This window comes from Dysidea avara, chromosome 10 (assembly GCF_963678975.1).
Source record: "Dysidea avara chromosome 10, odDysAvar1.4, whole genome shotgun sequence".
Classification (NCBI taxonomy): Eukaryota; Metazoa; Porifera; class Demospongiae; order Dictyoceratida; family Dysideidae; genus Dysidea; species Dysidea avara.
Genome location: NC_089281.1, coordinates 2,847,648 through 2,870,357, shown reverse-complemented (window position 1 = coordinate 2,870,357; position 22,710 = coordinate 2,847,648). Strand labels below are relative to the sequence as shown.

General features: G+C 36.9%; 2 protein-coding genes across 4 annotated transcripts in view; one reads left to right on the top strand and one right to left on the bottom strand.

Annotated features, from left to right (window-relative positions):
- LOC136269300 (uncharacterized) overlaps positions 1 to 4,755 on the top strand; it is a 10,358-nt gene extending 5,603 nt beyond the window's left edge. For both annotated transcript variants that reach the window (XM_066064840.1, XM_066064841.1), the window contains 9 exons: positions 1,211 to 2,117; positions 2,228 to 2,363; positions 2,821 to 2,958; positions 3,017 to 3,344; positions 3,677 to 3,876; positions 3,933 to 4,061; positions 4,114 to 4,182; positions 4,239 to 4,307; positions 4,469 to 4,755. In XM_066064840.1, coding sequence (XP_065920912.1) covers positions 1,211 to 2,117; positions 2,228 to 2,363; positions 2,821 to 2,958; positions 3,017 to 3,344; positions 3,677 to 3,876; positions 3,933 to 4,061; positions 4,114 to 4,182; positions 4,239 to 4,307; positions 4,469 to 4,528 — 2,036 coding nt within the window. In that variant the 3' untranslated portion in view covers positions 4,529 to 4,755. The remainder of the gene's footprint in view (positions 1 to 1,210; positions 2,118 to 2,227; positions 2,364 to 2,820; positions 2,959 to 3,016; positions 3,345 to 3,676; positions 3,877 to 3,932; positions 4,062 to 4,113; positions 4,183 to 4,238; positions 4,308 to 4,468) is intronic.
- On the bottom strand, positions 4,611 to 22,710 carry LOC136269302 (centrosomal protein of 170 kDa-like). 2 transcript variants are annotated; one of them, XM_066064843.1, is made up of 11 exons: positions 22,551 to 22,710; positions 20,450 to 20,539; positions 19,745 to 19,823; positions 16,947 to 17,131; positions 14,203 to 14,278; positions 10,812 to 10,943; positions 8,401 to 9,335; positions 8,083 to 8,180; positions 7,800 to 7,908; positions 7,689 to 7,740; positions 4,611 to 4,974 (listed from the first exon to the last, which is right to left on the bottom strand). In XM_066064843.1, exons 1-11 carry the CDS (start codon positions 22,644 to 22,646, stop codon positions 4,889 to 4,891), a joined length of 1,938 nt encoding a protein of 645 aa, XP_065920915.1. In that variant the 5' UTR covers positions 22,647 to 22,710; the 3' UTR covers positions 4,611 to 4,888. The 2 variants fall into 2 exon arrangements, with proteins under 2 accessions (XP_065920915.1, XP_065920916.1); XM_066064844.1 differs by having other exon boundaries at positions 10,812 to 10,925.

The following is a 22,710-nucleotide window of genomic DNA, read 5'->3' as shown; positions in this document are numbered from 1 at the left end:
AAAAAAAAAAAAAGTTTCAAACATGCATGGTCATTAAACTTGTACAACCTATACTGAGTTCACCAATTTAGACAGTTTGGGGACCCTATAATGTCACTGACCAGAAATATAACATATGCATAAAGGTGTATAGAAATGTGCTACAAAATTGATTCCAAATATAAACTACTTACTTATCAGTAGACTCTCTTAAAACTACCATCCTGCAAAAGATAGGGAGGTGACATTTTCCTTTATCGTATAACCCATAAGCACACTAATACCTCCTTGTCAAAACTATTTACTCCTACAACACTTACTACCAAAGAGCTTAACTTTAATGTTTCAAATTCTAACATTGACAAAACTTTTTCTCTTACAGAGCTATTAGCACTTGGAAAATTTTACCTGTTAAAATTTTCAATGACGCAGTCTGAGAAAACCGGTCTTGTCACCCATGTCAGCAGATTCAATTTTGCAAGGACACAAAGTTACACGAATAAACTATTTAATTCCACAATCAAAATCAGCTAGACTTGAGTGGTCTGGTTTTGCTGGCTGCTTTTCCCAGGCCCAGTGGCGATCCGTACATGCGGTGTGGGGCCTTAATGGAGCTCTGGTCAGCCTGGGGATGACTATATGTGGCTGTACAGTTCTGTGGTGTTGAATAAGTACCTCTGCTGTGAATTTCCTTTCATTTTAGCCAATTTTGAGACCTCAATGGCCCAAAACTTGGCCTAATTCATCCCTACGCCTTCTATTTCAATTTTTGAACACCATCTTGCCCGCCTTCCCCCCCCCCCTCCCACCCATTTTGCAGCTTGCCTGATACAGTCAACTTCAGTTTAAAAACTATCTAAAATGGGGGAAACTTAGTTGTTGGCTACTTGCACAGTGGATGGTGTGGAAGGCAAGGAATTGGTGTAAAACATGTGAAAATTTGGTACACATAGCTTCAACCATTGGCGAGCTACAACACACTAAATACTTAAAACCGGCATTTCTCAATACTTTTAAATAGGCGATAAGCCTGGTTTTCCTAGACTGGGTCACATTTATCAACAGCTTCAACAATTTGGTTGACAATTATCAGAGAAGTGTTGATATACTGTTGTAGACCAAGTTTTACACACTATCAGCCTCCTATCCTGTATTTTATGATATTACCTAGCTTACAATTTTTATATCTGCTTAATTATGTACATAACATTATTTGTTCTGCAATTTATAGGGTCTGATGACCATTTAAATGCGATGCAACTTTCAATTTACCGCTATAGTGAAAATACATATTTATGTATCAAAGCTTTGTCAATGCATTCAGTAAATTTGTTAAATGGCATGTTACAATATTTCACTTGTGAGACAGAGAATTTGATTGTAAAAATCACAAAAAATCAACATTCCTCCATCATTGCAAGTCAGCACAGTGCAGTCAACAATGAAATAGTTGCATCTTGTGCAGTCACAACAGGAGAAAATTCTGAATTACAGTGCAGTACTCCTCAGCAAATGCTTCACTCCAATAGAGAAAGAAATGTTGATCGATCCATTGGTAAAGAAAAAGCTGAAAATGAAATGGACCAAAAATTACAAGAACAAAACAATTCTTATTCACAACCTGCAGCTGCAAAAAGTACAGGGAAATATTTACCAGCAGCTACAGAAATAGCAAAAAATCAAAATCCTGTTTCTTCTGGATTCCTTGGACAAAATAAAACTACTGAAGGTACAGGCTATACCACTAGTACAGTACTTGGTGCTACTGTGTCACATACACAACAATATAGTACTAGTTTTGATAGACATCAACCACCACCTGAAGAAGAGAAGGGAATACACAACAGGACCGATCATCAGGATGGCTCAACACTTTATGGTCAATCACATCAGCAGATTCTGAAGAATCAGTTGACATCAACTAGCAAGTTACAATCACCCAAGCCTGCAGCATCATCAAGTTCTAACAAACCTAAGGGAACATTTCCACGACGAGCTTGTCTAGTTTACAACAATGAGCAGTACCCTTTAGATCATCACTTGTTATCACAACCATTAGCAACAAAATATTTAGTGAAAGTGAGAACAGAAATTAGTCCTGGACGTTTCATGGCAAAATTAGAACTACACTGTGCCAGGTAAGTCATTCATTACACTAGTACTGTTACTATACTACTGAACTGTATATAAGTGTGTTTGACACATAAAATGAATGTTCTCTGTATTAATGTATCATCTGCATGTATAGTGAGGATGAGAAGTTACCCAACTTGGATGTGACACAAGGTGCTAGCGCTATTACAAGTAATGAGCAAGCTGTCATCACCAGAGAAAGGAAACATTTTCGTTCTAACATTGACAAAACAGGATATGTCATCTTTAGTGTGAGTACTAAAACCATGCATCCACACACTCACCCAGACATATATTCCTTCATGTGAAAGAAGTGCAACAATTACATATTCAGTATTATAAGCTTTACAATAGGATGTATACATATATGGTATTCACAGAAACTAAAACTTAGTCTCATGATACAAATGCAAGTTTACTGAAAAACCATAGTCTTCATTAGACTTTGATTTATGCACATATGCAAAATAGAAAACTTAATTCTCGGTGCCTCTGGTTATAGTATGTGCATACAAATACACTGAATGTATGTCTTGTAATTAGAACTGATAGTAGAACTGGTCGTGTATTGATTCACAATCATGAAAAGCAATTTCATGATAAAATTTTTACATTACGTTATACATAACAGAATATCACAGTTTGCTGCATAAATATAGTCTGTGGTTGTAACTTCAATACAATTTATAGTCATTCAATTCCCCTCAGTCAGATCTTGAGAGTTTCTCAGGACACATTCAATATCCACTACCTAACAAGAGAGCTACAGCCAGTAGGATTGGATATGGTGGAAATGCTATTGTATTCGTTGTGTTCCATGCTGGGAAGGAGTTTGCTGTGAAGAAAGTAAGTGTAAAAAAATTTAATGATGGATTGGTTCAAAATATTATCTGTTTCACTACAGACAGTTTACCGATCGAAAGAGATCAGTGTTCATTCTCAACTATGTCATCCCAACATTATAAATCTTGAAGCTGTTCTGGTTGGAGAAAAACATGAACGTCACAGGGATAAGTATTATGTCTACTGCTTCATGCAGAAGATGGACATCAACTTCAGAAATGTCCTCTCCACTAAAGATCACGGTTGTTTGAAACACTTAAAGATGAAACTGGTTGAGAAGAGAGATCAGTGGGAGACAGTATTACTGAATGTAAAACATGTTCTGAGGTCAGTACTGAAAGCTTTGGACTACATGCATGGACAGGGACTGGTACATCGTGATGTTAAAGGTGCACATGCAATTACACTCCTATAGTCTGTACACATGGTGCATTCACCTGAGCCAATGGAATGATATCAAATGTGATATGCATGCAGAAACCCCTGTTTCTACATCCTTGCTCCTGACAAAATAGAACAGATAATTTTAAAGCCTCTTTGCTTGTAGCATAGGACTTTTGCTAAATAATCCCAGAGTCTAAATTAAAGGTTTTCACAGTACATTTAGTTTGGAGATGCTTTATACAGTAAATTCAAGCTAATAAAAGTGAGGTGAATGCACACACTATATGGAATAGCAGTTCATATATACCTTTTGAGTACTATTCTGTCCCTCCTCCAGCCAGCAACATACTGATCAAGACAACATGCCAGTGTAGTGAAGTGTTATACTGTAGTTGTCAACACAAGTTTATAGTACAGTTAGGAGACTTTGATTCATCAGCCACAGTACCTGGTTATCAGCTACACTTAGAGGAACATCAGATGATAAGATATGCCAGTGTGTTACCACTGGGTACTATGGGATATAGGGCTCCTGAAGTGAGTAGTCACTTACTGTATTAACATGTGATTGTTACTCCAATTCCATTTGGCAGGTTTCAATGCACCTAGTACTATCTGGTCCATATGAAGTACTGTATACTACTGGAGTGGACATATGGTCATTTGGTTGTTTACTACTAGCAATATTTATTGGAAAGAGTGGACCCCTCAAACAAAGAGGAGTAAGTAAAGACAAAATTTTATTGTATTATTTGTATTACATCAATTTTTCAGGAAGCATCACTATTACTCTCAGCTCAAGATCATCCGTACTCACAAGAACTATATCACAAAATTATAAAGGTATGGTACCACAATTATTCAATGGTTTTAGTCATCATTTTTATTTGCCCACACAGATCAATGAGTTACGCAAATACTATTCTAATGTCCCCGGAGTATGTGATCTAGTGGAGAAATGTCTTCAGGTACAGAATGCTATACCCTATCATACATACATATAGATGCACGCATTACTCATGCAATTTGTGTATATCTATTTTGGCGAAGATCAAGACTCAGTTATCAATGCTTGCAGAGTACACTAAAAAATAAGCCACTTTTATATAGAACATTATTGTCTTCACAGGTACAGCCACATTGCAGACCAACTGCAAAAGAACTGTCAGAACTGGATTTCTTCAAATAGCAGTAATAGTGGCTCCATGGATGGTTTGGTGGATTTATTAGTGTCATTCAAGTACACCGCACCATGAGTTTTAGTAAGTAGCTTAGACTCTATAAATTTATTAAGGTTTATATATTTGTATATATAATTATTGCAATTGTGTGTAGTGTATTTGGTGTGTATTATATAGAACATCATTACAAAAATTAATATAGTTTGATAAAGTAGTTCTCTGATCTGACAAAAATAATTATTTACAACATAACAAATCTGCAATGAAAATTTACATGATTGGTCTGAACTATTTACAAATATAATTCACATGCCCTGCATGGTTCAATCTGATATTTACAATATTTACAATAATTACACTCAATGCTACTACGAGGAAGAATTGGTAGAAGTATTAAAGGAGACGTCACTGCTGTACATCTGGGAATTGTGTTGTTCAACCAACTGAGAAATTTCTGTAACAAACACAACTTGTGTTAATAAAGGCTAAGCACCATCGACTTATTTTTATTGGCTTAGCTAAGTACTTTAAACATTATGACTACTTTTAAAATTACTATTCTACATACATGGTGTGTACATAAAAGATGTACCATATAGTAAAAAACTTTGGCGAATTTGGTGAATAGCATTACAATTGCCAAAAGTTTTATCTGCCAACTACCTGAGCAGATTATGTTAAAATAATGGGTATCGAAGTATCGTGACAGGTATTGTGGATATTCCAAGTATTCCCTTCAATTGTTGCGAGGTTCGTTGTCCCACAAGAGTTCACTAAAATCCAAACTTTGCTCTTGATATTACAAGAACCAGCGAACAATGTTTACGCTTGTACGATAGCTACCACTCGAATGCAACATCGTTGCATGCAAGCGATTATGACTTGCCAATTAAGGGGTGTGGCAGCTGTTTCCATTGCGAGTCGTCATCCCTTACTGTGAGGGATAAAGACTCATGATTGAAATGGCTGGCGAGTTGTTTAATCACTTGCATTTGCATGTAGCGATGTTGGTACAGTACGTGGTAGCTATGTTCTATCATAGATTATAAAAAATTTCAGGTGAAGCACCATTCACCAAAGTTTTTTCATCAATTTTGCAACAGTGGGCTTTTAAGTTTTTTACTATACAGTAGATGATGACTTAGGGTACCTTTGAAATTTGAGGAAATGCTTAGGGAAAACTATTACATATTGCTTTGTAATCTTGAAGGTATTTTTAAATCTTTCCCACACCTTTTTGTAGAACTTAACAATGTCTAAATGTGATAATCCCCAACATGAACAGAACAAGTACAGTAAGCTATGTAGTCCATTTCTACACTATACAAAATAGATTTTAAAAGGATAACTCATATATGTCAGGGATGACAAAGTCAACGTACATAATACATGAAATATCAAATTTCTTCATTTTGCGTGCTACAAGTGACCACAATCAGCACATTTTGCACCAACACACTTTGAAAAGCAGTGGGTAAAATAGTGCATGCTATATAGGTTTTCAATCATGCTGCTACTTTGTAAAGCAAGCTTCAAATAAAGTTCACCTGTTCATGAAGAATCTTGTTTTCTTGTAGCATAAGGGCATGCATGTTATGCAATGTTGCTGTTATTTTCTTCATTTCATTTGAAATGCCTTCATACTTGCATGCACGAGTGAATTCAGGGCTAAAACTATACCTTGGTAGATGTGCCAATCCATGGTAAACACTTTAAGCCAAGTCCCAACTCAGTAAACATATGTGCACACAAGTTGTGGCTTTGTCTGTAGTTTACTTTTTCGGTATAGTCATTTGCTCCTCATACTGTCTAGTACTAACCACTCACCACAATGGGAACTTGGTAACCCATCCCTTGACACGGGCAATTGGAAATGGAAACTGGAAACGGAAACTGGAAACGGAAAGTGGAAATGGAAAACAGAAATGGTCAAATTGTCATATAGATGTACCCTAGAGTAAACCCTTGTTTAGTGGACACCACTTAAAGACCACCTTCTTATAAAGACCACCTCTGTACAAAGACCACATTATAATTAGATCTCAAAAATGGCTAAGGCATACTGACCACTTCATGGTCACTTTTATAAAGATCACCTTGGAAAAACCACCTATTCACATTGCAATAATAGATAGGTTTCAAACATCCTATGTCAGACCGCTGTATCAAAAACAGCTAAAAAGACTAGGCTCTTCGTTGGTACAGTAGTTTGTAGTCTACTAGCTACATTTCACTTGAGTGGAATATTTTTGTATGACACATTCTGGTACCATAGTATTATCTATGCTGGTACAAACTAAGCGATGATGGTATATGACTTGAGTGAAGTGTGGACAAAGAGATGACATTGATATGAGTCATGAAATACTGACATGTTTGAAGCTTACCAAATATTACCATGTAATGAGATGGTCTTCTTAGCCATCTTTGAGATCTAATTACAATGTGGTCTTTGTACAGAGGTGGTCTTTATAAGAAGGTGATTTTAAGAGGTGGCCACTAAACACGGGTTTTAGAACTGGAAATGGAAAGTGGAAATGGAAAATGGAAATGGTCAAATCATCATATAGAAGTACCCAATTGCCCCCTTGACACTGTACATAACGCTGAGGTAATGAATTTGGAACTTGTGTAACTATGCAGGTTTGCTAAGACAGTCACATATTTCTAATTCACATTACTTAGTCATTATATCGTAAAGGAGTGTTTTGATTCTTGAATGTTATCATAAATAACCCTACCAATGGGAATAATTTAAATTGTTTGTGACTAAACATGCAATAACTATGCAGTGAGAAAATACAAAACTACTGCTGCAAGCATCAACTAAATCTGATAAATAGCATTCAACAAAACCACCAACTATGCAGTAGGAGGGAAAATCCTATTCACAGTCATGTGGTGCGTGTCATCTGTGAGCATGCAAAATATACAGTAGAAACTGTGAAACTGGCCACCTCACTATTAAGATTACCTCAGCAACCTCTGGTGGATCCTAAATGGGTACCCTAATATATTCCATCACCTTATTTTTGATGCCACCTTATCAATGAGATCAAAGTTTTTGATCCCATTGGCAACCCTATTAATAAGGTTATTCACAGTATACTTATGGAAATACAATAGTGTATTATCAGATACTAGGTGACTTGTAATATACAGTCTCACCATTTAGTTTAGACTCCACACTTCGAAGGTTCCTATACACTCCCTTCACCTCCTATGACACACACACATACATGTAGGATGGCTACCACATAACAACATTGTCATACATACTGTGTGAGAGCCGACCCACTCTGGGATAGGATTTGGTGACGTGTTGATGGACATGTTGGTAAATGCTTCAGTCGGCACAACAAGCCTATCCACAGCAGATTCAATGAAACTATAAAAGATTATGTACAAGTATACATGACAAAGTACACACGTACACACATTTGTGTTGTGTAGTGTGTAATCATTACTCCCACTTGACTACCTTACTAATGTAACACCCAAGTGATGAATACAGAATGCAATTAATATCTACACATAGTGATCACAAACATTTATCACGTACTCCTTCACTTTAACACAAGTCATGTCAGCAAGTTGACTGAGATGGAGTGACAGTGCTTGTAGGCTGGCCAGAGTGAGATGGTCCATTGAGCAAGAGGTCTACACAAATTTGTAAAAAAATGTACATTGAATGCAACAGACACATTACTCTCTACACTGCACTAAACACACATACACACATACACACATACATACAGCATGTTTGCACATGCATGGACACACACACACACACGCACATATGCACAATTCACACACACAGTTCCCACATACAATTCACACACACAACATATATAACAGTTACAGTACAACGGATACATACATCTTTCATTCCCCATTGTTTCCTCTGTGCACCAGATTGATTGCTCACATCATTTGGAGATACACCAGATGAGGTGACTTCATTGGAGGAGCCTTCATCATCAATCACTTGATCAACATGTAACTCGTCTTGATGATCAAGATTTGGAGTACTGGCTGACACAAATATTTTAACATCAGATTCACCATCCTTGTTGGCCTCTTGTGCAGCTTTCTTAGCTTGTTGCATTCTTTGTCTTAGTTCAGATATTGTTTCACGAGGTCTCTTCTGTGCTGCCTTGGGAGTGTTAGATGTTTCGTCCTTAGCTGTAGTAGGCTGTTTCTTGTTGTACGTATGCCTTTGAGGACTTTTACGGTCAAATTTTGTGTCAGGTTTTTGTAGTGTAGATTGTGTGGTTCTTTGCAGTGTTGATTGTGTGGTTTTTTGCGGTGTCGATTGTGCTGCTTTCTGTGGAGTTGAATGTGTTGTAGTCGAAGCAGTTTCAGTGGTCACTGGTCTACTGCTTGCCTTTTTTACATAAGTCTGACGTCTTGGAGCACCTCTGGTTATTTTCTCACCTGTACCTTTTGTTAAATCAGTGCTACTAGTACTGGCACTACTGGTTGTACTTGAAGCAGTGGAAGTCTTTCCTTCACTACTTGATGTCTTTTTGGTGGAAAGGGTTATCTTCTTCATTAGTCTGGTAGTCAGTTTACTCTCCTTGGTACTGCCACTTCTTTCCCTGGGGGAAGCCCCTGTGGTCTTTGTGATAGGAGTTGAGTATCTTTTCTTAGAGTCTGCAGGTGTTGAGCCTCTCCCACTCTTTAAAGGGGTTGGGCTGGCTTCAGTCCACTTCACAGCACTGTGGATTGGTTGCAGGGTCAACGGAGCATTTTCATTCGGTGGAGTCCACCAGCTCGGTTGTCCATATAAGGAGCTTCCTCTTTGGCTGGTTACTACAATGGCATCAGAAAATGCAGTGTAACAATAAACATTCAAGCACATATACTGATCAGGATATGTCATAGGGACTAACTGGTCAGTAAACTTCTGCATGATGCAAGATTCCTAGTATTTTGATGTACACATAAAAGTTTCCCTTCTATGTATGCGACTAACTCAATAATACTGATTCACAACTTTCTTATGAAAGGGACATATTTTTATTATTTTCATGGGTTCAGACAAAAAAAAATCATTCATAAAAATTAGTTTTTCATTGAATGCTTTTCCCTGAAACTCAGAAACTTTGTCCCCTTAAAAGTTTAGAGATTTAAGTATATGTACAATACATACTAGTGGTGTGCAATATATTTTCCTATCATGATTATTACACACAACATATCACAATACGATATATATCACGATATACAACTAATCACTCAGCTAGTGTATTTATACTGACAACACTTGTAGTAGTAATGTACTAGAAGTACAATACAACACGGTACATGACTAGCATACAACATTGCAAGCCCTTTTATCAAAAAAAAAGTAGTGTACAATGACATCTTGGGTGCATTTTTCTCTAATTATAGCTAAAATCTATACCTAGGCATATATCACGATATAAAAATTTTCATCACGATATATGTGACCGTCTCAGCAAAAACCCAACTTGTTCGCACAATTAAAAAACTTTTTTAAATTCACTCAGCAATATCAGCAGTGTCCAAGGAATGGACCACCACAGTTTCAGCCTTCTGTGGTGTGTAGTTTTGGAATTATAGCGACAGACAGTAGGAAGAGCAAGGTAATCGGTTTGTACAGCAGCTATGCTATACTGAAAATAAACTGCAAGTGCTTACATTCGCTGCCATAACTTCCGTTTGGATTAGCCTACAACATTGCAATTTGGCTTAAAACGTTCATCATGGATCAGCACATCAGCCAAGGTATGGCATTAGCCCTGTAGATACTTTCACATATGGATATGAAGGCGGTTTGGTAGAAGAAACAATGACAATCTTGTTTACGTTTACCGCATCGTAAACAAACGCATGTGACACACATACCGTTGGAGCTAGAAAAACGAAACAAAGATTTTCGAACTCTCCATGAACAGACGAATAAGATGGTATATAATTTGACTCTTCCTTCTTCGAGTACTAGCCCGATAAAACTTGTGTAGTTTTTTTTGTAGCATGCGTAGTTTTAGGAATTATTTTTAAATTTCTTTTTCTCAATACGCATGCTTGTGTGAACAAGTCAGGTTTTTGCTGAGACGGTCACATATATCACATATCACTAATACATACGTGCTTAATTTCTTGGTTAATTAGCTTGGCTGTACTGCCAAGAATAAGGATTTTATAACCCTAACCCTAACGATAAAAGAAAAAGGCAAATAAGCAGAATTTTATTCATAAGTATTAAACATCCTAAAATCTCAAACCTTTTGTGCATACATATATAAACATGTCTATAGTTACCATTGCGGCGACCATCTTGTCGATGGTAAGAAGAATCAGTTGCTAGGTCAGATGATGGTTGTCTATTCTCAGCATTGTCAATGTCCTCAGCTGTCCAAGCTGCTCTGACAGTTGCTGCAGGAGTAAATGAATCTGTAAATTGTGAATAACTAAGGTACGTATGTACACTGTAGCATGCATGGTACCATATAACTGTACATATGTAAGAGTAAACGTGCCTGATCAGAATTGTATTATACCAAAGTGTAGTTCACACGTTTCTGTGCCATTGGCTGAATTACATAGAACCAATTAAAGGGGAGTGCATCAGTACTAATTGCACATTATTTCACTGCCAGTGAAATCATTACTAAACACACCTTTATGGTATCAGAAATAAGGGCTGAAACGTTATAGATTTTGGTACTTGAATTGTAAAATTGGTACTCAAGTACTCATAAACCTGGCTCACATTATGTATTTGTCATTGTGAAAGAAATGACACCATCCATGATTAATATAGTTTAGTTGGTGTAATTTATAAGCACAATAAATTTTCTTGTCAGGAACACTAACATTAGTACAGTGTGTGTATCATTGCTGTTACTTATAAACTGCTCAAGGTCCAATATAAAACATGTCACATGAGTAGGACTACAAGTAGTTAATATTTGTGAGCATTTGATAAAGAGTAATCGAATACATGATTGTTTCAGCCTTACCAAGATTGAGACCTTTACATTGATACAGGTGAGATATACGGTACCGCTCAAATGCAACGTCGCCTCGTGAGTGCAAACCTTGCTAATTCAAGGGCATGGCACCTATTTGCTCACAAGCCTAAATGATGAGCACTCACAAGCGAAACGGGTGCCATGCCCTTTTATTAGTGACTTATTGCTCGCACTTTCACAAGTCGATGTTGCATTTGAGTGGCACTGTATGTACAATATACTCTAAAATGCTGCACAACAGTGTGGCAGATGATTAAACAGTTGCCTTATACAAGTCTAACTAATCCAGCCAGTGTGTTATATGACTAGAAGTAGACTATACATGCATGAACACTTACTGCTAGTCTGACCACTTGAAGATTGAAGAGGTTGGGGTTAGAGATAACTGAAGATAAATACTCCAAGCAAGATGATAAAGAAATACAATATAACAATTAAAGCATTGCTATACTTTTGTCCATGAAAAGTACAGCGCTTCGAGGTAGGGATGCATGATAGTCGTGACATACATATGACCATGACGTAGTATGTCATCATGACATGGAAATAACACACAAATTTGGCTACTTTAATGTACAAAATTGAATATTGGGACCAAAAACTATGTATATTGTACTCTTGAAAGCATCAATGTTTTGAAATTCATTAAAAGGGAAACGTATTTTGCTAAGAGCAAGTTCTGTATGTCATAACATGATATATTGTGATGACATAAATACCTGTGACATACTATTATGACATAAACATTTCTATGTCATGGCATCCCTACTTAGAAGGTGTAGATCATCCTTGGGAAAGAAACTAAATGTTGTAATAAAAAGTAATGCAATGGTTCCATACAAATTAAGCCATTATGAAAACAAATTCACAGCAAAACTGTTCAAAGTTTTGTATAATGACTATCAGTCTTCAGTATATGACAGATAATACATAGAGTGTTGAACTGAGTAGGATGTTTAGTTGACATAATTGTGGTCTAGTGTTGAAAACAAACGTCACTATTTATGTAAACATTCAACCCAAATGTGTCAATGTTTATTCAGTGGTATCCTATCTCCATGGTAGAGTTACATAACAAACAATGATATGTACCTCATTAATAGTGATGCACCGGTACTGATACTAGTATCAGTGTCGGGCCCTATTTTGGCAGTATAGGGCTTGTATCGGTAAAGCTATAAATGCCTGATACCAACTGATACTTTAGATGACATCATTTAATTACTTATCAAGATGGCGGCATACATAACACATCGAATGGAGTTGAGCAAAAGCCGATATAAGCCATGAATTCCTTAAAAGAAGCCAGCTACTAGCATTATTAGTACAGTGGAAACTGAAGTAAGCTATGAAATAAGATTCATTGAAGCCATAAACTATTACCTTCACATAATTGATAGCCACAAAACCAGCAAACTGCAGTTAATGAGATTAGCAAATGAGTTTAGTAAGCTAAATCACTAGCTGTTGCTTGTGAGAAATGCCTGTGGGGCAAAGTATCGGTATCAGATTGGTATCGGCTATTTCCGACCCCAAATGTATCGGTATCAGATCGGTAGTGAAAAAGTGGTATCAGTGCATCACTACTCACTAATAAGATCACCTGTTGTGACCGAGGCTTGAAATACCAACTATTTCATAATGGCCAGACCTTTTCATTATACCTTTTTCACAAGCCTATTTTACAAAAATGCTTTAATAACTACTATTTTAGCTTTTTGTCATATGTTTAAAATTGGTTATAGTGTCCATACTGAAAACTTTTTACATTCACATGCAACCCACTAATTGGTTATCGTAATATAATGTACTTTGCGTGGAAGGATCAAAGCAATGCCACGTACTGTATTGTCCATACAGTACTAATTAGCTGCATACCTGTGCTGTATGAATCATGTGTTTAATTGGGCAAATACAGCACACTTGGGCAAATACAGTACAGCTATGCAGAGAATTTATTTAAGGAATGTTATGAAAGCAGCCCCACATGCGTGACACGAATCGCTAAAACCAGCCAAACTAATCCTACCAGTTCGTTTTACGACTACAAATAAACACTTACTGATCGTCTGCGTGACATTGTAAATCACTAAAACTAGCCAAACTAATCCTATTAGCTCATTCTACGACTAAAAGTGGATTACATAAACACTTGCTGATACCCTGATCACCAAAAATTGCAGTGGTTTGAGTACTACAGAAATCGCTCCAAGCCAGATGCCCAGGAAGTACAATATAACACTTGAAGCACCACCTATGCTTGCGTGTACGAAAAATACAGCACTCAGGGGGTGTCTCGAGGCTAATATAGTACTTGGCTTCGCCTCGTGCTGTATTAGTCTCTCACCACGCCCCCTTGTGCTGTATTTCCGTACACACGTGCGGCGGTGCTTAGAGAGTGAGTGATAAAAAAAGTTCACTAATCAAAGCATGTGGCACCCATTTCACTTGTCCCATTTTGTTTGGAATGAATACTCACTATCGAAACGGGTACTACACCCTTACACCCTTTAATCAGTAAGTTTTTAAAATACTCGCACTCTGACGAGACCATGTTGCTTTTGAGTGGTACCGTAGGTACCTCTACACAAAACTATAGCAATTACAAAAGTACTGTATTAAAATTATAACAAGATGGTTTTATATTGAGCGTTAAACACTGTACGATGAGACTGTACCTTTAGGTAGAGAATGGCTGAAGTTAAGAGGTGATGAGGTCACATGATCCGTCAGTGGAACACAGTAAGCAATTGGCTATCAATAATAATAAAAATATGATGTTCTAATACACCAAATCGTACACAATCACACTACACACACACAAAGAGCCTAGGAAAGCAAAAGCACTCCTACCCAGTGGACCAGCACTGGGACACTTGTGCATTACTCAGGTGCTGAGTCAGCACAGGCAAATCTTGGACTAGTAACCATAAACTATGCCATGTCTCACAGGTGAAGGTGTGGACACCCAAAGTCCCACCTGGACCTCCACCCACTATGCAAGACATGGACAGTTGGCATTTGCTTCCCTGGTTAACACCAGGTATCCATTGATGAGCTGTTCCCCAGTTGACACCAGGCCTAAAAATTAGTTCCTTTGATTTCATCATACAGTATGATAGTACTTTATATTAGGGATCACCAAAAAATTCCTAATTTTCCTTATGATTGACCTATACTCCTTCCAAATTAACTTCTAAGGTTTCTTTTGTGATTGAGGAAGCTTTTAAGATAATGTTTAGTAGAGCGCTCTATTAGGATTTTGGCAAAAACATACTTAATTTTAATGTCCTTCGTATGTGTTGAAAGTGTTGCCAGCTGATACCAAAATTAATAATTCTGTGACCATTTCAGCTCAGTTTCAACTGTTACATCTGTATACTCAAGCACAGAAAGTCTACTTAATGTGGCTATAGCACAAAAATTAAGAATTCTTGTTTTTAAAGCATAATTACCTCTAGTTACAATGTAACTAGATCCAGTCATGGATTTTTTCTCCTTTCTGCAACTTTTCAAACACATCTTATGTAGCTAAAGTCTTTGAGCAGGCTGTAGGACCAGGTGTCCAACAGACCTTCAGCACTTGCGCTGTAAAGTATTAATAAATATAAAAAAGTAACTATACTAACTAGTTACTATTGTAACTTAGTTACTTTCAGACAATTACTCCTACAGTAGTTACTAGTTACAAAGCATGCAACTAGTTATATTACCCCAGCTCTGGTCGTACGTATGTGAACACTTATTATTACAAGTAATAAATTCATGTGAGGAATTAAATGTCATGAATTTGTCACCTCGTGAGATTAAGTGTTGCATGATTTTATTTTCACAAGTATTTGTCCGCAAGAAAAAACCCGCTATGACCACTATCATTCAACAAGGGACTATTATTCCTCAATCACTTGGGAAATTTTCTTAACAATTGAATATCTTATCATGATAATGAAAGTAATAATACCAATGTATGGATTTTCCCATGTAGCTGTTGTAATGCGTACCATCAATTGTCACTATTTCATTTTAAAATGGACTAGTTTGTTTAACCTATATACAGCAATAACATGGCAATGTAGGAATTTTTCCACATAGCTTTAAAACCATCATGTCTCTTACACCTGTAGTATGGATCCTTACTGTTCAAGTTAACTACATATAGTTCCTATTCAGTTCATGACTTTATGCACAACACAGCCTTTCAGCTATGTTGCTGGTCTGCAGGCAAGCAAAAACAGCAAAGATAGTTTTTAGTAACTAAGGAAGACCATGCATACAGGGTATATACATACTTCCTCCAAAAAAACAAAAAAACAGTTAAAGCTACAAAAGAATAACACAAAAGTTGAAGAAAACTTCCCTTACAATAGGTACACTGTATAGTAGTACTTGAATAAACATCACATTACATGTGTCACACAATTGTGCAATTATGACACTTTAAGGAAACTAACTTCTATTTGATACTGTATATGTACATTAACAGGATATAAAGGTTTTTTTCTATCACAAAAGGGAATGAAACTTCAAATGTTGCTAAGGAAACAGAAATTGACGCACTGTATAGCGGGTTTTTACTGCAAAGACTTTATTTTTGCGAACAGTGGTTAGCCATGGTAATTAAATTTGTGCTTATTTTTTTATCTCGTGTTTTAAAGTTTTCAAGTCTTCTTGCCCCTCTAACTCAATACATATTGTTGTGCCACCATGAAATGAAAACAAATTGCATATCCTTGAGGACGCGCAGTAAGTGCCCCACTACTGTTGAGTCTTCACACAGCGGCACACATCCCCACTTTTATATAAGTTCCTTGCCAATGATAGGAGTCCAAAATGTCTTTATAAACGTGGTAGCCATGTATATAACTGCTTAACAACGCTTCCATCTCCTGTTCCTAGTAATTGAAATAATAAAATCAGCAGATTTTATTTTTGCGGATAGCTGCGTTTGCGGAAATTTGGGTCATGCTTTTAAGATTCATGATAAATTATAAGCACAGTAAAAACCCGCTATACGCGGTATTAGATTTACATAATGGTGGGACAAAGGTAGGAAGGTTTGAACATTTGTCAGTAAAGAAGACTTTCAACAATTTGTTTCTAACAAAACATCCATAAGCAAGGTTACTATAGATACAAACACAATTATAAATTTGAATTTAATTGAAGAATTTTATCCTACATTTTAGATACTATCTCAGTACAGACAGTACACTTCTGCATACTACATTAATATATATATATATATATACATATATATATCAATTGAAACAAACTATTCAAACAGTTGTCTACAGACACCAGGGTATGCTTTAATGCCATGATTCTTGATTCCTGTATTAACAGGCTTAGACTTCTCACAGGGGATAGCAACTTGTAATGTTTTAAACCAAGTTGTGTTCACTAACAACACATTTATACATACCAAGACTGGCATACTTGGCGAGATGCAAAATGGTCGGAACTTTTCAGGTGATGTTTGCGTAGTTGATGAGCTAGTGGGAGGGGCACACAACTCGTGCAATGATTGGCTAGTCATTGGTGACCCAGGTGGTGATCCATCATCTTCATCTTCTGTAAACAATCTCTCTATCGTCAACACAGGAGCGTCTAAATGGAGACAAGGGGTACTTGTTAGAATGTTGTGATGTACACAGTATAGGCTCTGAATGGCAAACTAAAGCATAGCCAATAGCAAGTTATGATAAACAACTACTGTGACCCACTGAACCAATGGTGCTCTACCAGGGGAATAGAAAGCATGGGTGCATAAATATTTCTAACCAGAATCAAAATCACTAAGGCAGCTCCTTTTCTAACTTGCCATTGATTTGGCCTCAACTGTAGTCCATAGGCTTAAACAAGTGTGGCACAAGTGCATTAAAATAAGGTTAGAATACACGACCACTCATCACATATTGAGATACCCTAATAGAGCAGTCAAAAGTAGCATTATTACAAGCAATCATTTAACTGTTTGTTAGCAATAATATCTATGCTCTAAACAGATTGCTGATCCGGCCCTTCAGCACCATTTTTAAAGTGACAAGAAATTCTTTGGAGATGAAAATCAAGTTTATCTTACTAATAGTAGCATGAGTTAATTGAGCCTGAGCAAGCCCTACACTGGCAGTAATGCATTTGACCATTTTGGATTGTCACGTATTCACAAAGAACACAAAAATTCATAAAAATATTATTTTACTGCCAGTATAACTATTGCATACATTGTTAAAATCAATACTCTACTGGTGACAAAGTCTGGCTAAGCAAGACTACAGCCATAGGTACCTGTCATTTTTATCAGCCAAGATGCGATCAATCTATTCTTGGTCTGCGTTACTAAAGTGGTTTATATCATAGTCACTGTCTAAGTACTTTTCTTCTTCTGAGTGTTCGCATTCACTGGCATCTTCTTCGGATTCACTGGCATCCTCTTCTTTGGGATGGGACAACACAAAAGCATGTAAGGAGCCGCTTCTTTGCTGGTATTCAGCACAAAAAAGTAATCTGCATTCATCGTTTTAAAGGTACTTCAGATATGAAGATTCAACATGAGGCAGTCAGTATGATGAGCAATATTTGGAGAATAAAACGTGTCAGCTCCGCTTTTTATTTTCTTTGTCATTGAATTTCTGTGTCTCCCTATCCAATCAGACAGAAAGAGAAAAAAGTGGTCTACTATAGGTTGTAGGACAAAAATATAATAAACATAGCTAAACGCTTTTCACTTCAGAAAAGTTTAACCAGTGGTAGCTAGGATTTGTGAAATGTACTGTTCCCCAATTTAACAAGTACACGAAAAAATTTGGAATTTTCAACTAGAGTAGGGACTATAGCACATCAATAAAAAGTACTGAAACAAGCTGGAGTAGTACATGATGTTAAATCACAGTAAAACAATAAGAAGTGTTATATCCCTACTGTGCTCAAGATACCATAATGGAAATGCACAGTAGGGATATAACACTTCTTATTGTTTTACTGTGATTTAACATCATGGACTACTCCAGCTTGTTTCAGTACTTTTTATTGATGTGCTATGGTCCTTACTATAGATGAAAATTCCAAATTTTTTCATGTACTTGTTTGTTAACTTTTTAAATAACTAATTTTATTATGACTGGTGAACCCACGCATACTGCATCTGAAATGGTGCCACATGTCCCAGCTACAGTATATCAATTATTGACTGAAAAGTGAAGTATCCATTACGCTTTGTTGTCAGTTATGTTCAACCCGTTACACAGCATTTCAAATCAAAAACTGTTCGGAAAGCACCTCCACAATCTACGTATAGCAAAAAAAATGGTGCCACGTGCCATAATTTTATTAATTATCGTCTGAAAAGTGAAGTATCCATTACACTTTGCTGTCGGCTATGTTCAACCCGTTACACAGCAATATGAATCAAGAATTGTTTGAAAAGCACCTCTGCAATCAAAATAGCCACTATGAAAAATATGGACGATTTCCATTACAAAGGGAAGCCATCACATGCTACCGCCAAATTGACACATTTCCCTGTCAGCAAAGATGAATGGGACACAAAGGAAGACACTGGTAAGTCCATGGAGAATGCATTGCACGTACTGCGGTATGCCAAAAGGTACCTGTTGGGCTAAAGCAACGTCGAACATTGAAAAAATCAAGCCCCTAGCCTTAGCTGTCATCAAATTATGCTTGTCTGAAAGCATCAGTCAGTCAGTCAGTAGAAAATTCCATCGAATAAAAAAAATTTTAAATTCCGTAGCAACTTGTTGAAAGTGTTTCGGGTCAATCTAAAAGCTTGTTTGAGCTTAGTTTTACCTAACCAATACTGCCTCATCATTGTCAGGGAAAATTGAGTCTGGTTTTTGGGTGATGTTATTTTGTGGGCCACGTCTACTCCTTTGTGGTCCCTACTATACAGTTACAATCATACTGTATGATAAACCTAACTATTCTGTACCTGCATGCACTTATAAGTTGTACTAACCCCAGTTATGCAAATCAAATAGATGTGATGAAGCTCATTCATGTAGTTTATGCACTGTGTCCTATAACTCAGGCTCGACCCACAATGCCAAAAGCATCTGTCTAGTAACATTACTAACTCATGGTAGTAGGGCACCCAGCCACCCATAACTTAAATATCTTCCTATGCTGCTGGTATTACGAGCCTGTGAAGTTTGTCTTCTGCATGCCTGGTCCTCTGGGTTAGATGTATGTAACATCACTTACCACGTCCACATTTTAGCTGATCACATGACTGCAGCCACACCCCTTGTTCTCCGTGCACCCTCTGATCATTGACGTAAGTCTGTAATTAACACCACAATAAGTTACCAACAGCATATTAACAAGATGAACACATCTACAAGACAATTTCTGGCATCTATTACAGTTTTCTGGCCATAACCAATACAGTTTGAAAAAGGACAACCTTATTTTATGGCTTCTTTATATGCATAATACAACCAAGTCTCCTATATGTCCTGTAAAATTCTTGAAAGCCAAAGGCAACAAATGATGTGCCAATATTACACATACGTAAAACAAATATAATCTACAATTTATTCTTATATACATGAAAAACACATTACAGAAGAAATCCTACAATGAATTTACTTTTACACAAGACAAATTATTTTTGAGAGGTAAAGCTTTTGTAATGATCTTACTTAAATTTGATCATAAAGAGCTCACAAATCACTGGTATCAACAACATATTGTCAGCTTTTTAGCTATTTCACAAGTAAAATTCCATGAACAAACCGTCACTCATAAAAATCATGAAAACTTCATTCCTCAAAGTTAACTCACCATACAGTAGATACAGTATAATAACAGATGGATGCATGCTTTGATCAGCAGAGTATGCACACATACATATAGATATACACCCAACATCAGGTCACCACCTCTCTCATACAACACAACACTCACCCCAGTAGCTGATCCTAGATCTCTAACAATATATTGGTCCATGTCAGACACATAGTGTAAGGCTGCATGTTGGGCATCCACACTAGCAGACTGTAACAATAGCAGTATACAAAAAAAGTACGACAGTAAACAATGGAAGGAGAAAACTGTGGCATTCACCAAATAAATATCTACCGATTTTTTGAGTTAAATCTTCAATTTCCATTAATAGTTTGACTTGTACCATACATAACTTTCATATTAGTACCTTATGGGACTAACTGAAAAGGCACCTGTGCCCTGATTGTCTAAGTTAGTTATACATGCTAAAATTTCTGGTCTTAGTTAACCAAATTAGCAGGTATTCTCAAATGTATACAGTTGTAACTAGTTACTTTTAAAAAGTAACTTGCCCAACACTGTGTCAGTAACTATTAGTACAAGAATGTTAATGGATGAGGGTTACTAGGCAATATAGACTGTAAGAGACCTTTTGATAGTCTTCAAGGCCATACAAATCCACTAAAGGTAATAAATAGTTTAACACCGTCACAGCTGTCTTGATATACAACAACTTATTCATCAATGTTTCTTGCTTTGAAAAAACAACTAATTATCTACTTATTACAATACAGCTAATGAATTATTAACAACATTTTGTTTGTCTATATATAATGACTGTTCAGAGAAGATTCATTATGTGTCATATGTGAAATTGCGCATAAAGCACAGTGACAGGTGTTGAGGTAATTTGTTATAACCATTGTGATGAGTAAGTTATACTGCACATGGCAAGGATCGACCGTTAGTATCAATCTGAGGTGTCTAGTTCAACACTTCTGATGAATGATGACCTGTGAATAACCTTCTCTAGTTGCTGTCTATAATAAGGTCACTAAGGTTTGTGACCTAAGGTGGCTGCATTACAGAGGTCATATTGTAAAGCTAAAATAACCACATTATACAGACAACAATCACGCACGCTAGAGGGACGCACGCACCAGGGTTTTTGATAAGTATTATGACTCTGAGCCAAACTGGCCCATCCCAGACATCTACTGCTCCACCAGTAGTATACCACTGGACCAATCAGCTTATGTTTGATGTGTGTTAGTCATAAAACTGGACTAGTGCTGAGAAAATTGGAGCAGAAGCCATGAGTTGTGTGGGTCATTTTGCATTCATACTGGGCCAATGGAGCACCATATTGCCTTATCAAATACTCTGGTACACACATGCACACACAAGGTTAAATGTAAACACTCTTATTGTTCCATTAGGAATCTGCAAAGGAGTGTCACCCAGATACATGCTTTAGGTAGATATGTGACTGCAGTCAAAATTTTGACCCGTTTCACTGTGATTCTGTCACCTGTGGCTAAAATCCTTTTCAAACTTTGACCTGTGACTTAGTGACAATTTTTATCCTTGACCATTGACTTGGCACTAATTTGGCGGCCTTGACCTGTGATGTAGAGTTAGACTGCAGCCACAAATCTACCTACAGTGAGTGCCTGTGTGTCATACCTTTTAATTTTAAAACAACAAGGGGTAGTCACCTAATGATACACTTGTGACCAGGATCAAGAATTTTGATCATCAAAATTTTACTTTGACCACTTGGTTTCATCTATAAATTCTTGATCAACATACATAAAGGTCTTGTGTTGCTAAGTTAGCTTTCAAAGGTGCTTGTTTGCCACTTTTGGGGACATCTTGATTGCTAGATTCACTGTACAAAAACCTCTTGATTGAATCTTAATCCTGGTGATGTTTCAACAGACAGTATTGAACTTGAACAGTGAGTTAAGATACATAACACTGTAAAAGCATTGCTTGGCATTTTTTGATAACCCATTGAAGTGACCTCTTAACTTATTTGACTGACCATGATCACCCCACTCAGATCGGTGATAATACGTGACGTGTCCCATACAAAACAAAACCAAATCACGATCTTGGCAAAGTGTGTCGTTTAGATACCGGATGTCACTTTTGATGACTCTACTGAGTAACATTTCTATTCGCTATTAAAACTGCTTCTCAGAATGGTTATAAGCGTTACAAGCTATGTCTCAAAGAACAGAACATTTCAGTGAAAAGTTACACTTAAATGGCAAACCTGGATAATCACGTCACACTCCCTTCCTTGACCAATAGAGATGCTGCTCTTGGACAACCTGTAGTGTCTGTCTTTGTGCCTCAACGCCCACATCATCCAGGACCGTTCTTTGACACTTCGAAAAGATTAGGATTCTTATTGTTTCGTGCAACAACAATGG

Coding starts and splice junctions, on each gene's coding strand:
- LOC136269302 (XM_066064843.1), bottom strand. CDS start 22,646: ATGATGTGGGCGTTGAGGCACAAAGACAGACACTACAGGTTGTCCAAG. Junction 7,741..7,799: donor AGTGGGTCGGCTCTCACACA/GTATGTATGACA, acceptor TGTGTGTCATAG/GAGGTGAAGGGAGTGTATAG. Junction 4,975..7,688: donor TGTGGAGTCTAAACTAAATG/GTGAGACTGTAT, acceptor TGTTTGTTACAG/AAATTTCTCAGTTGGTTGAA.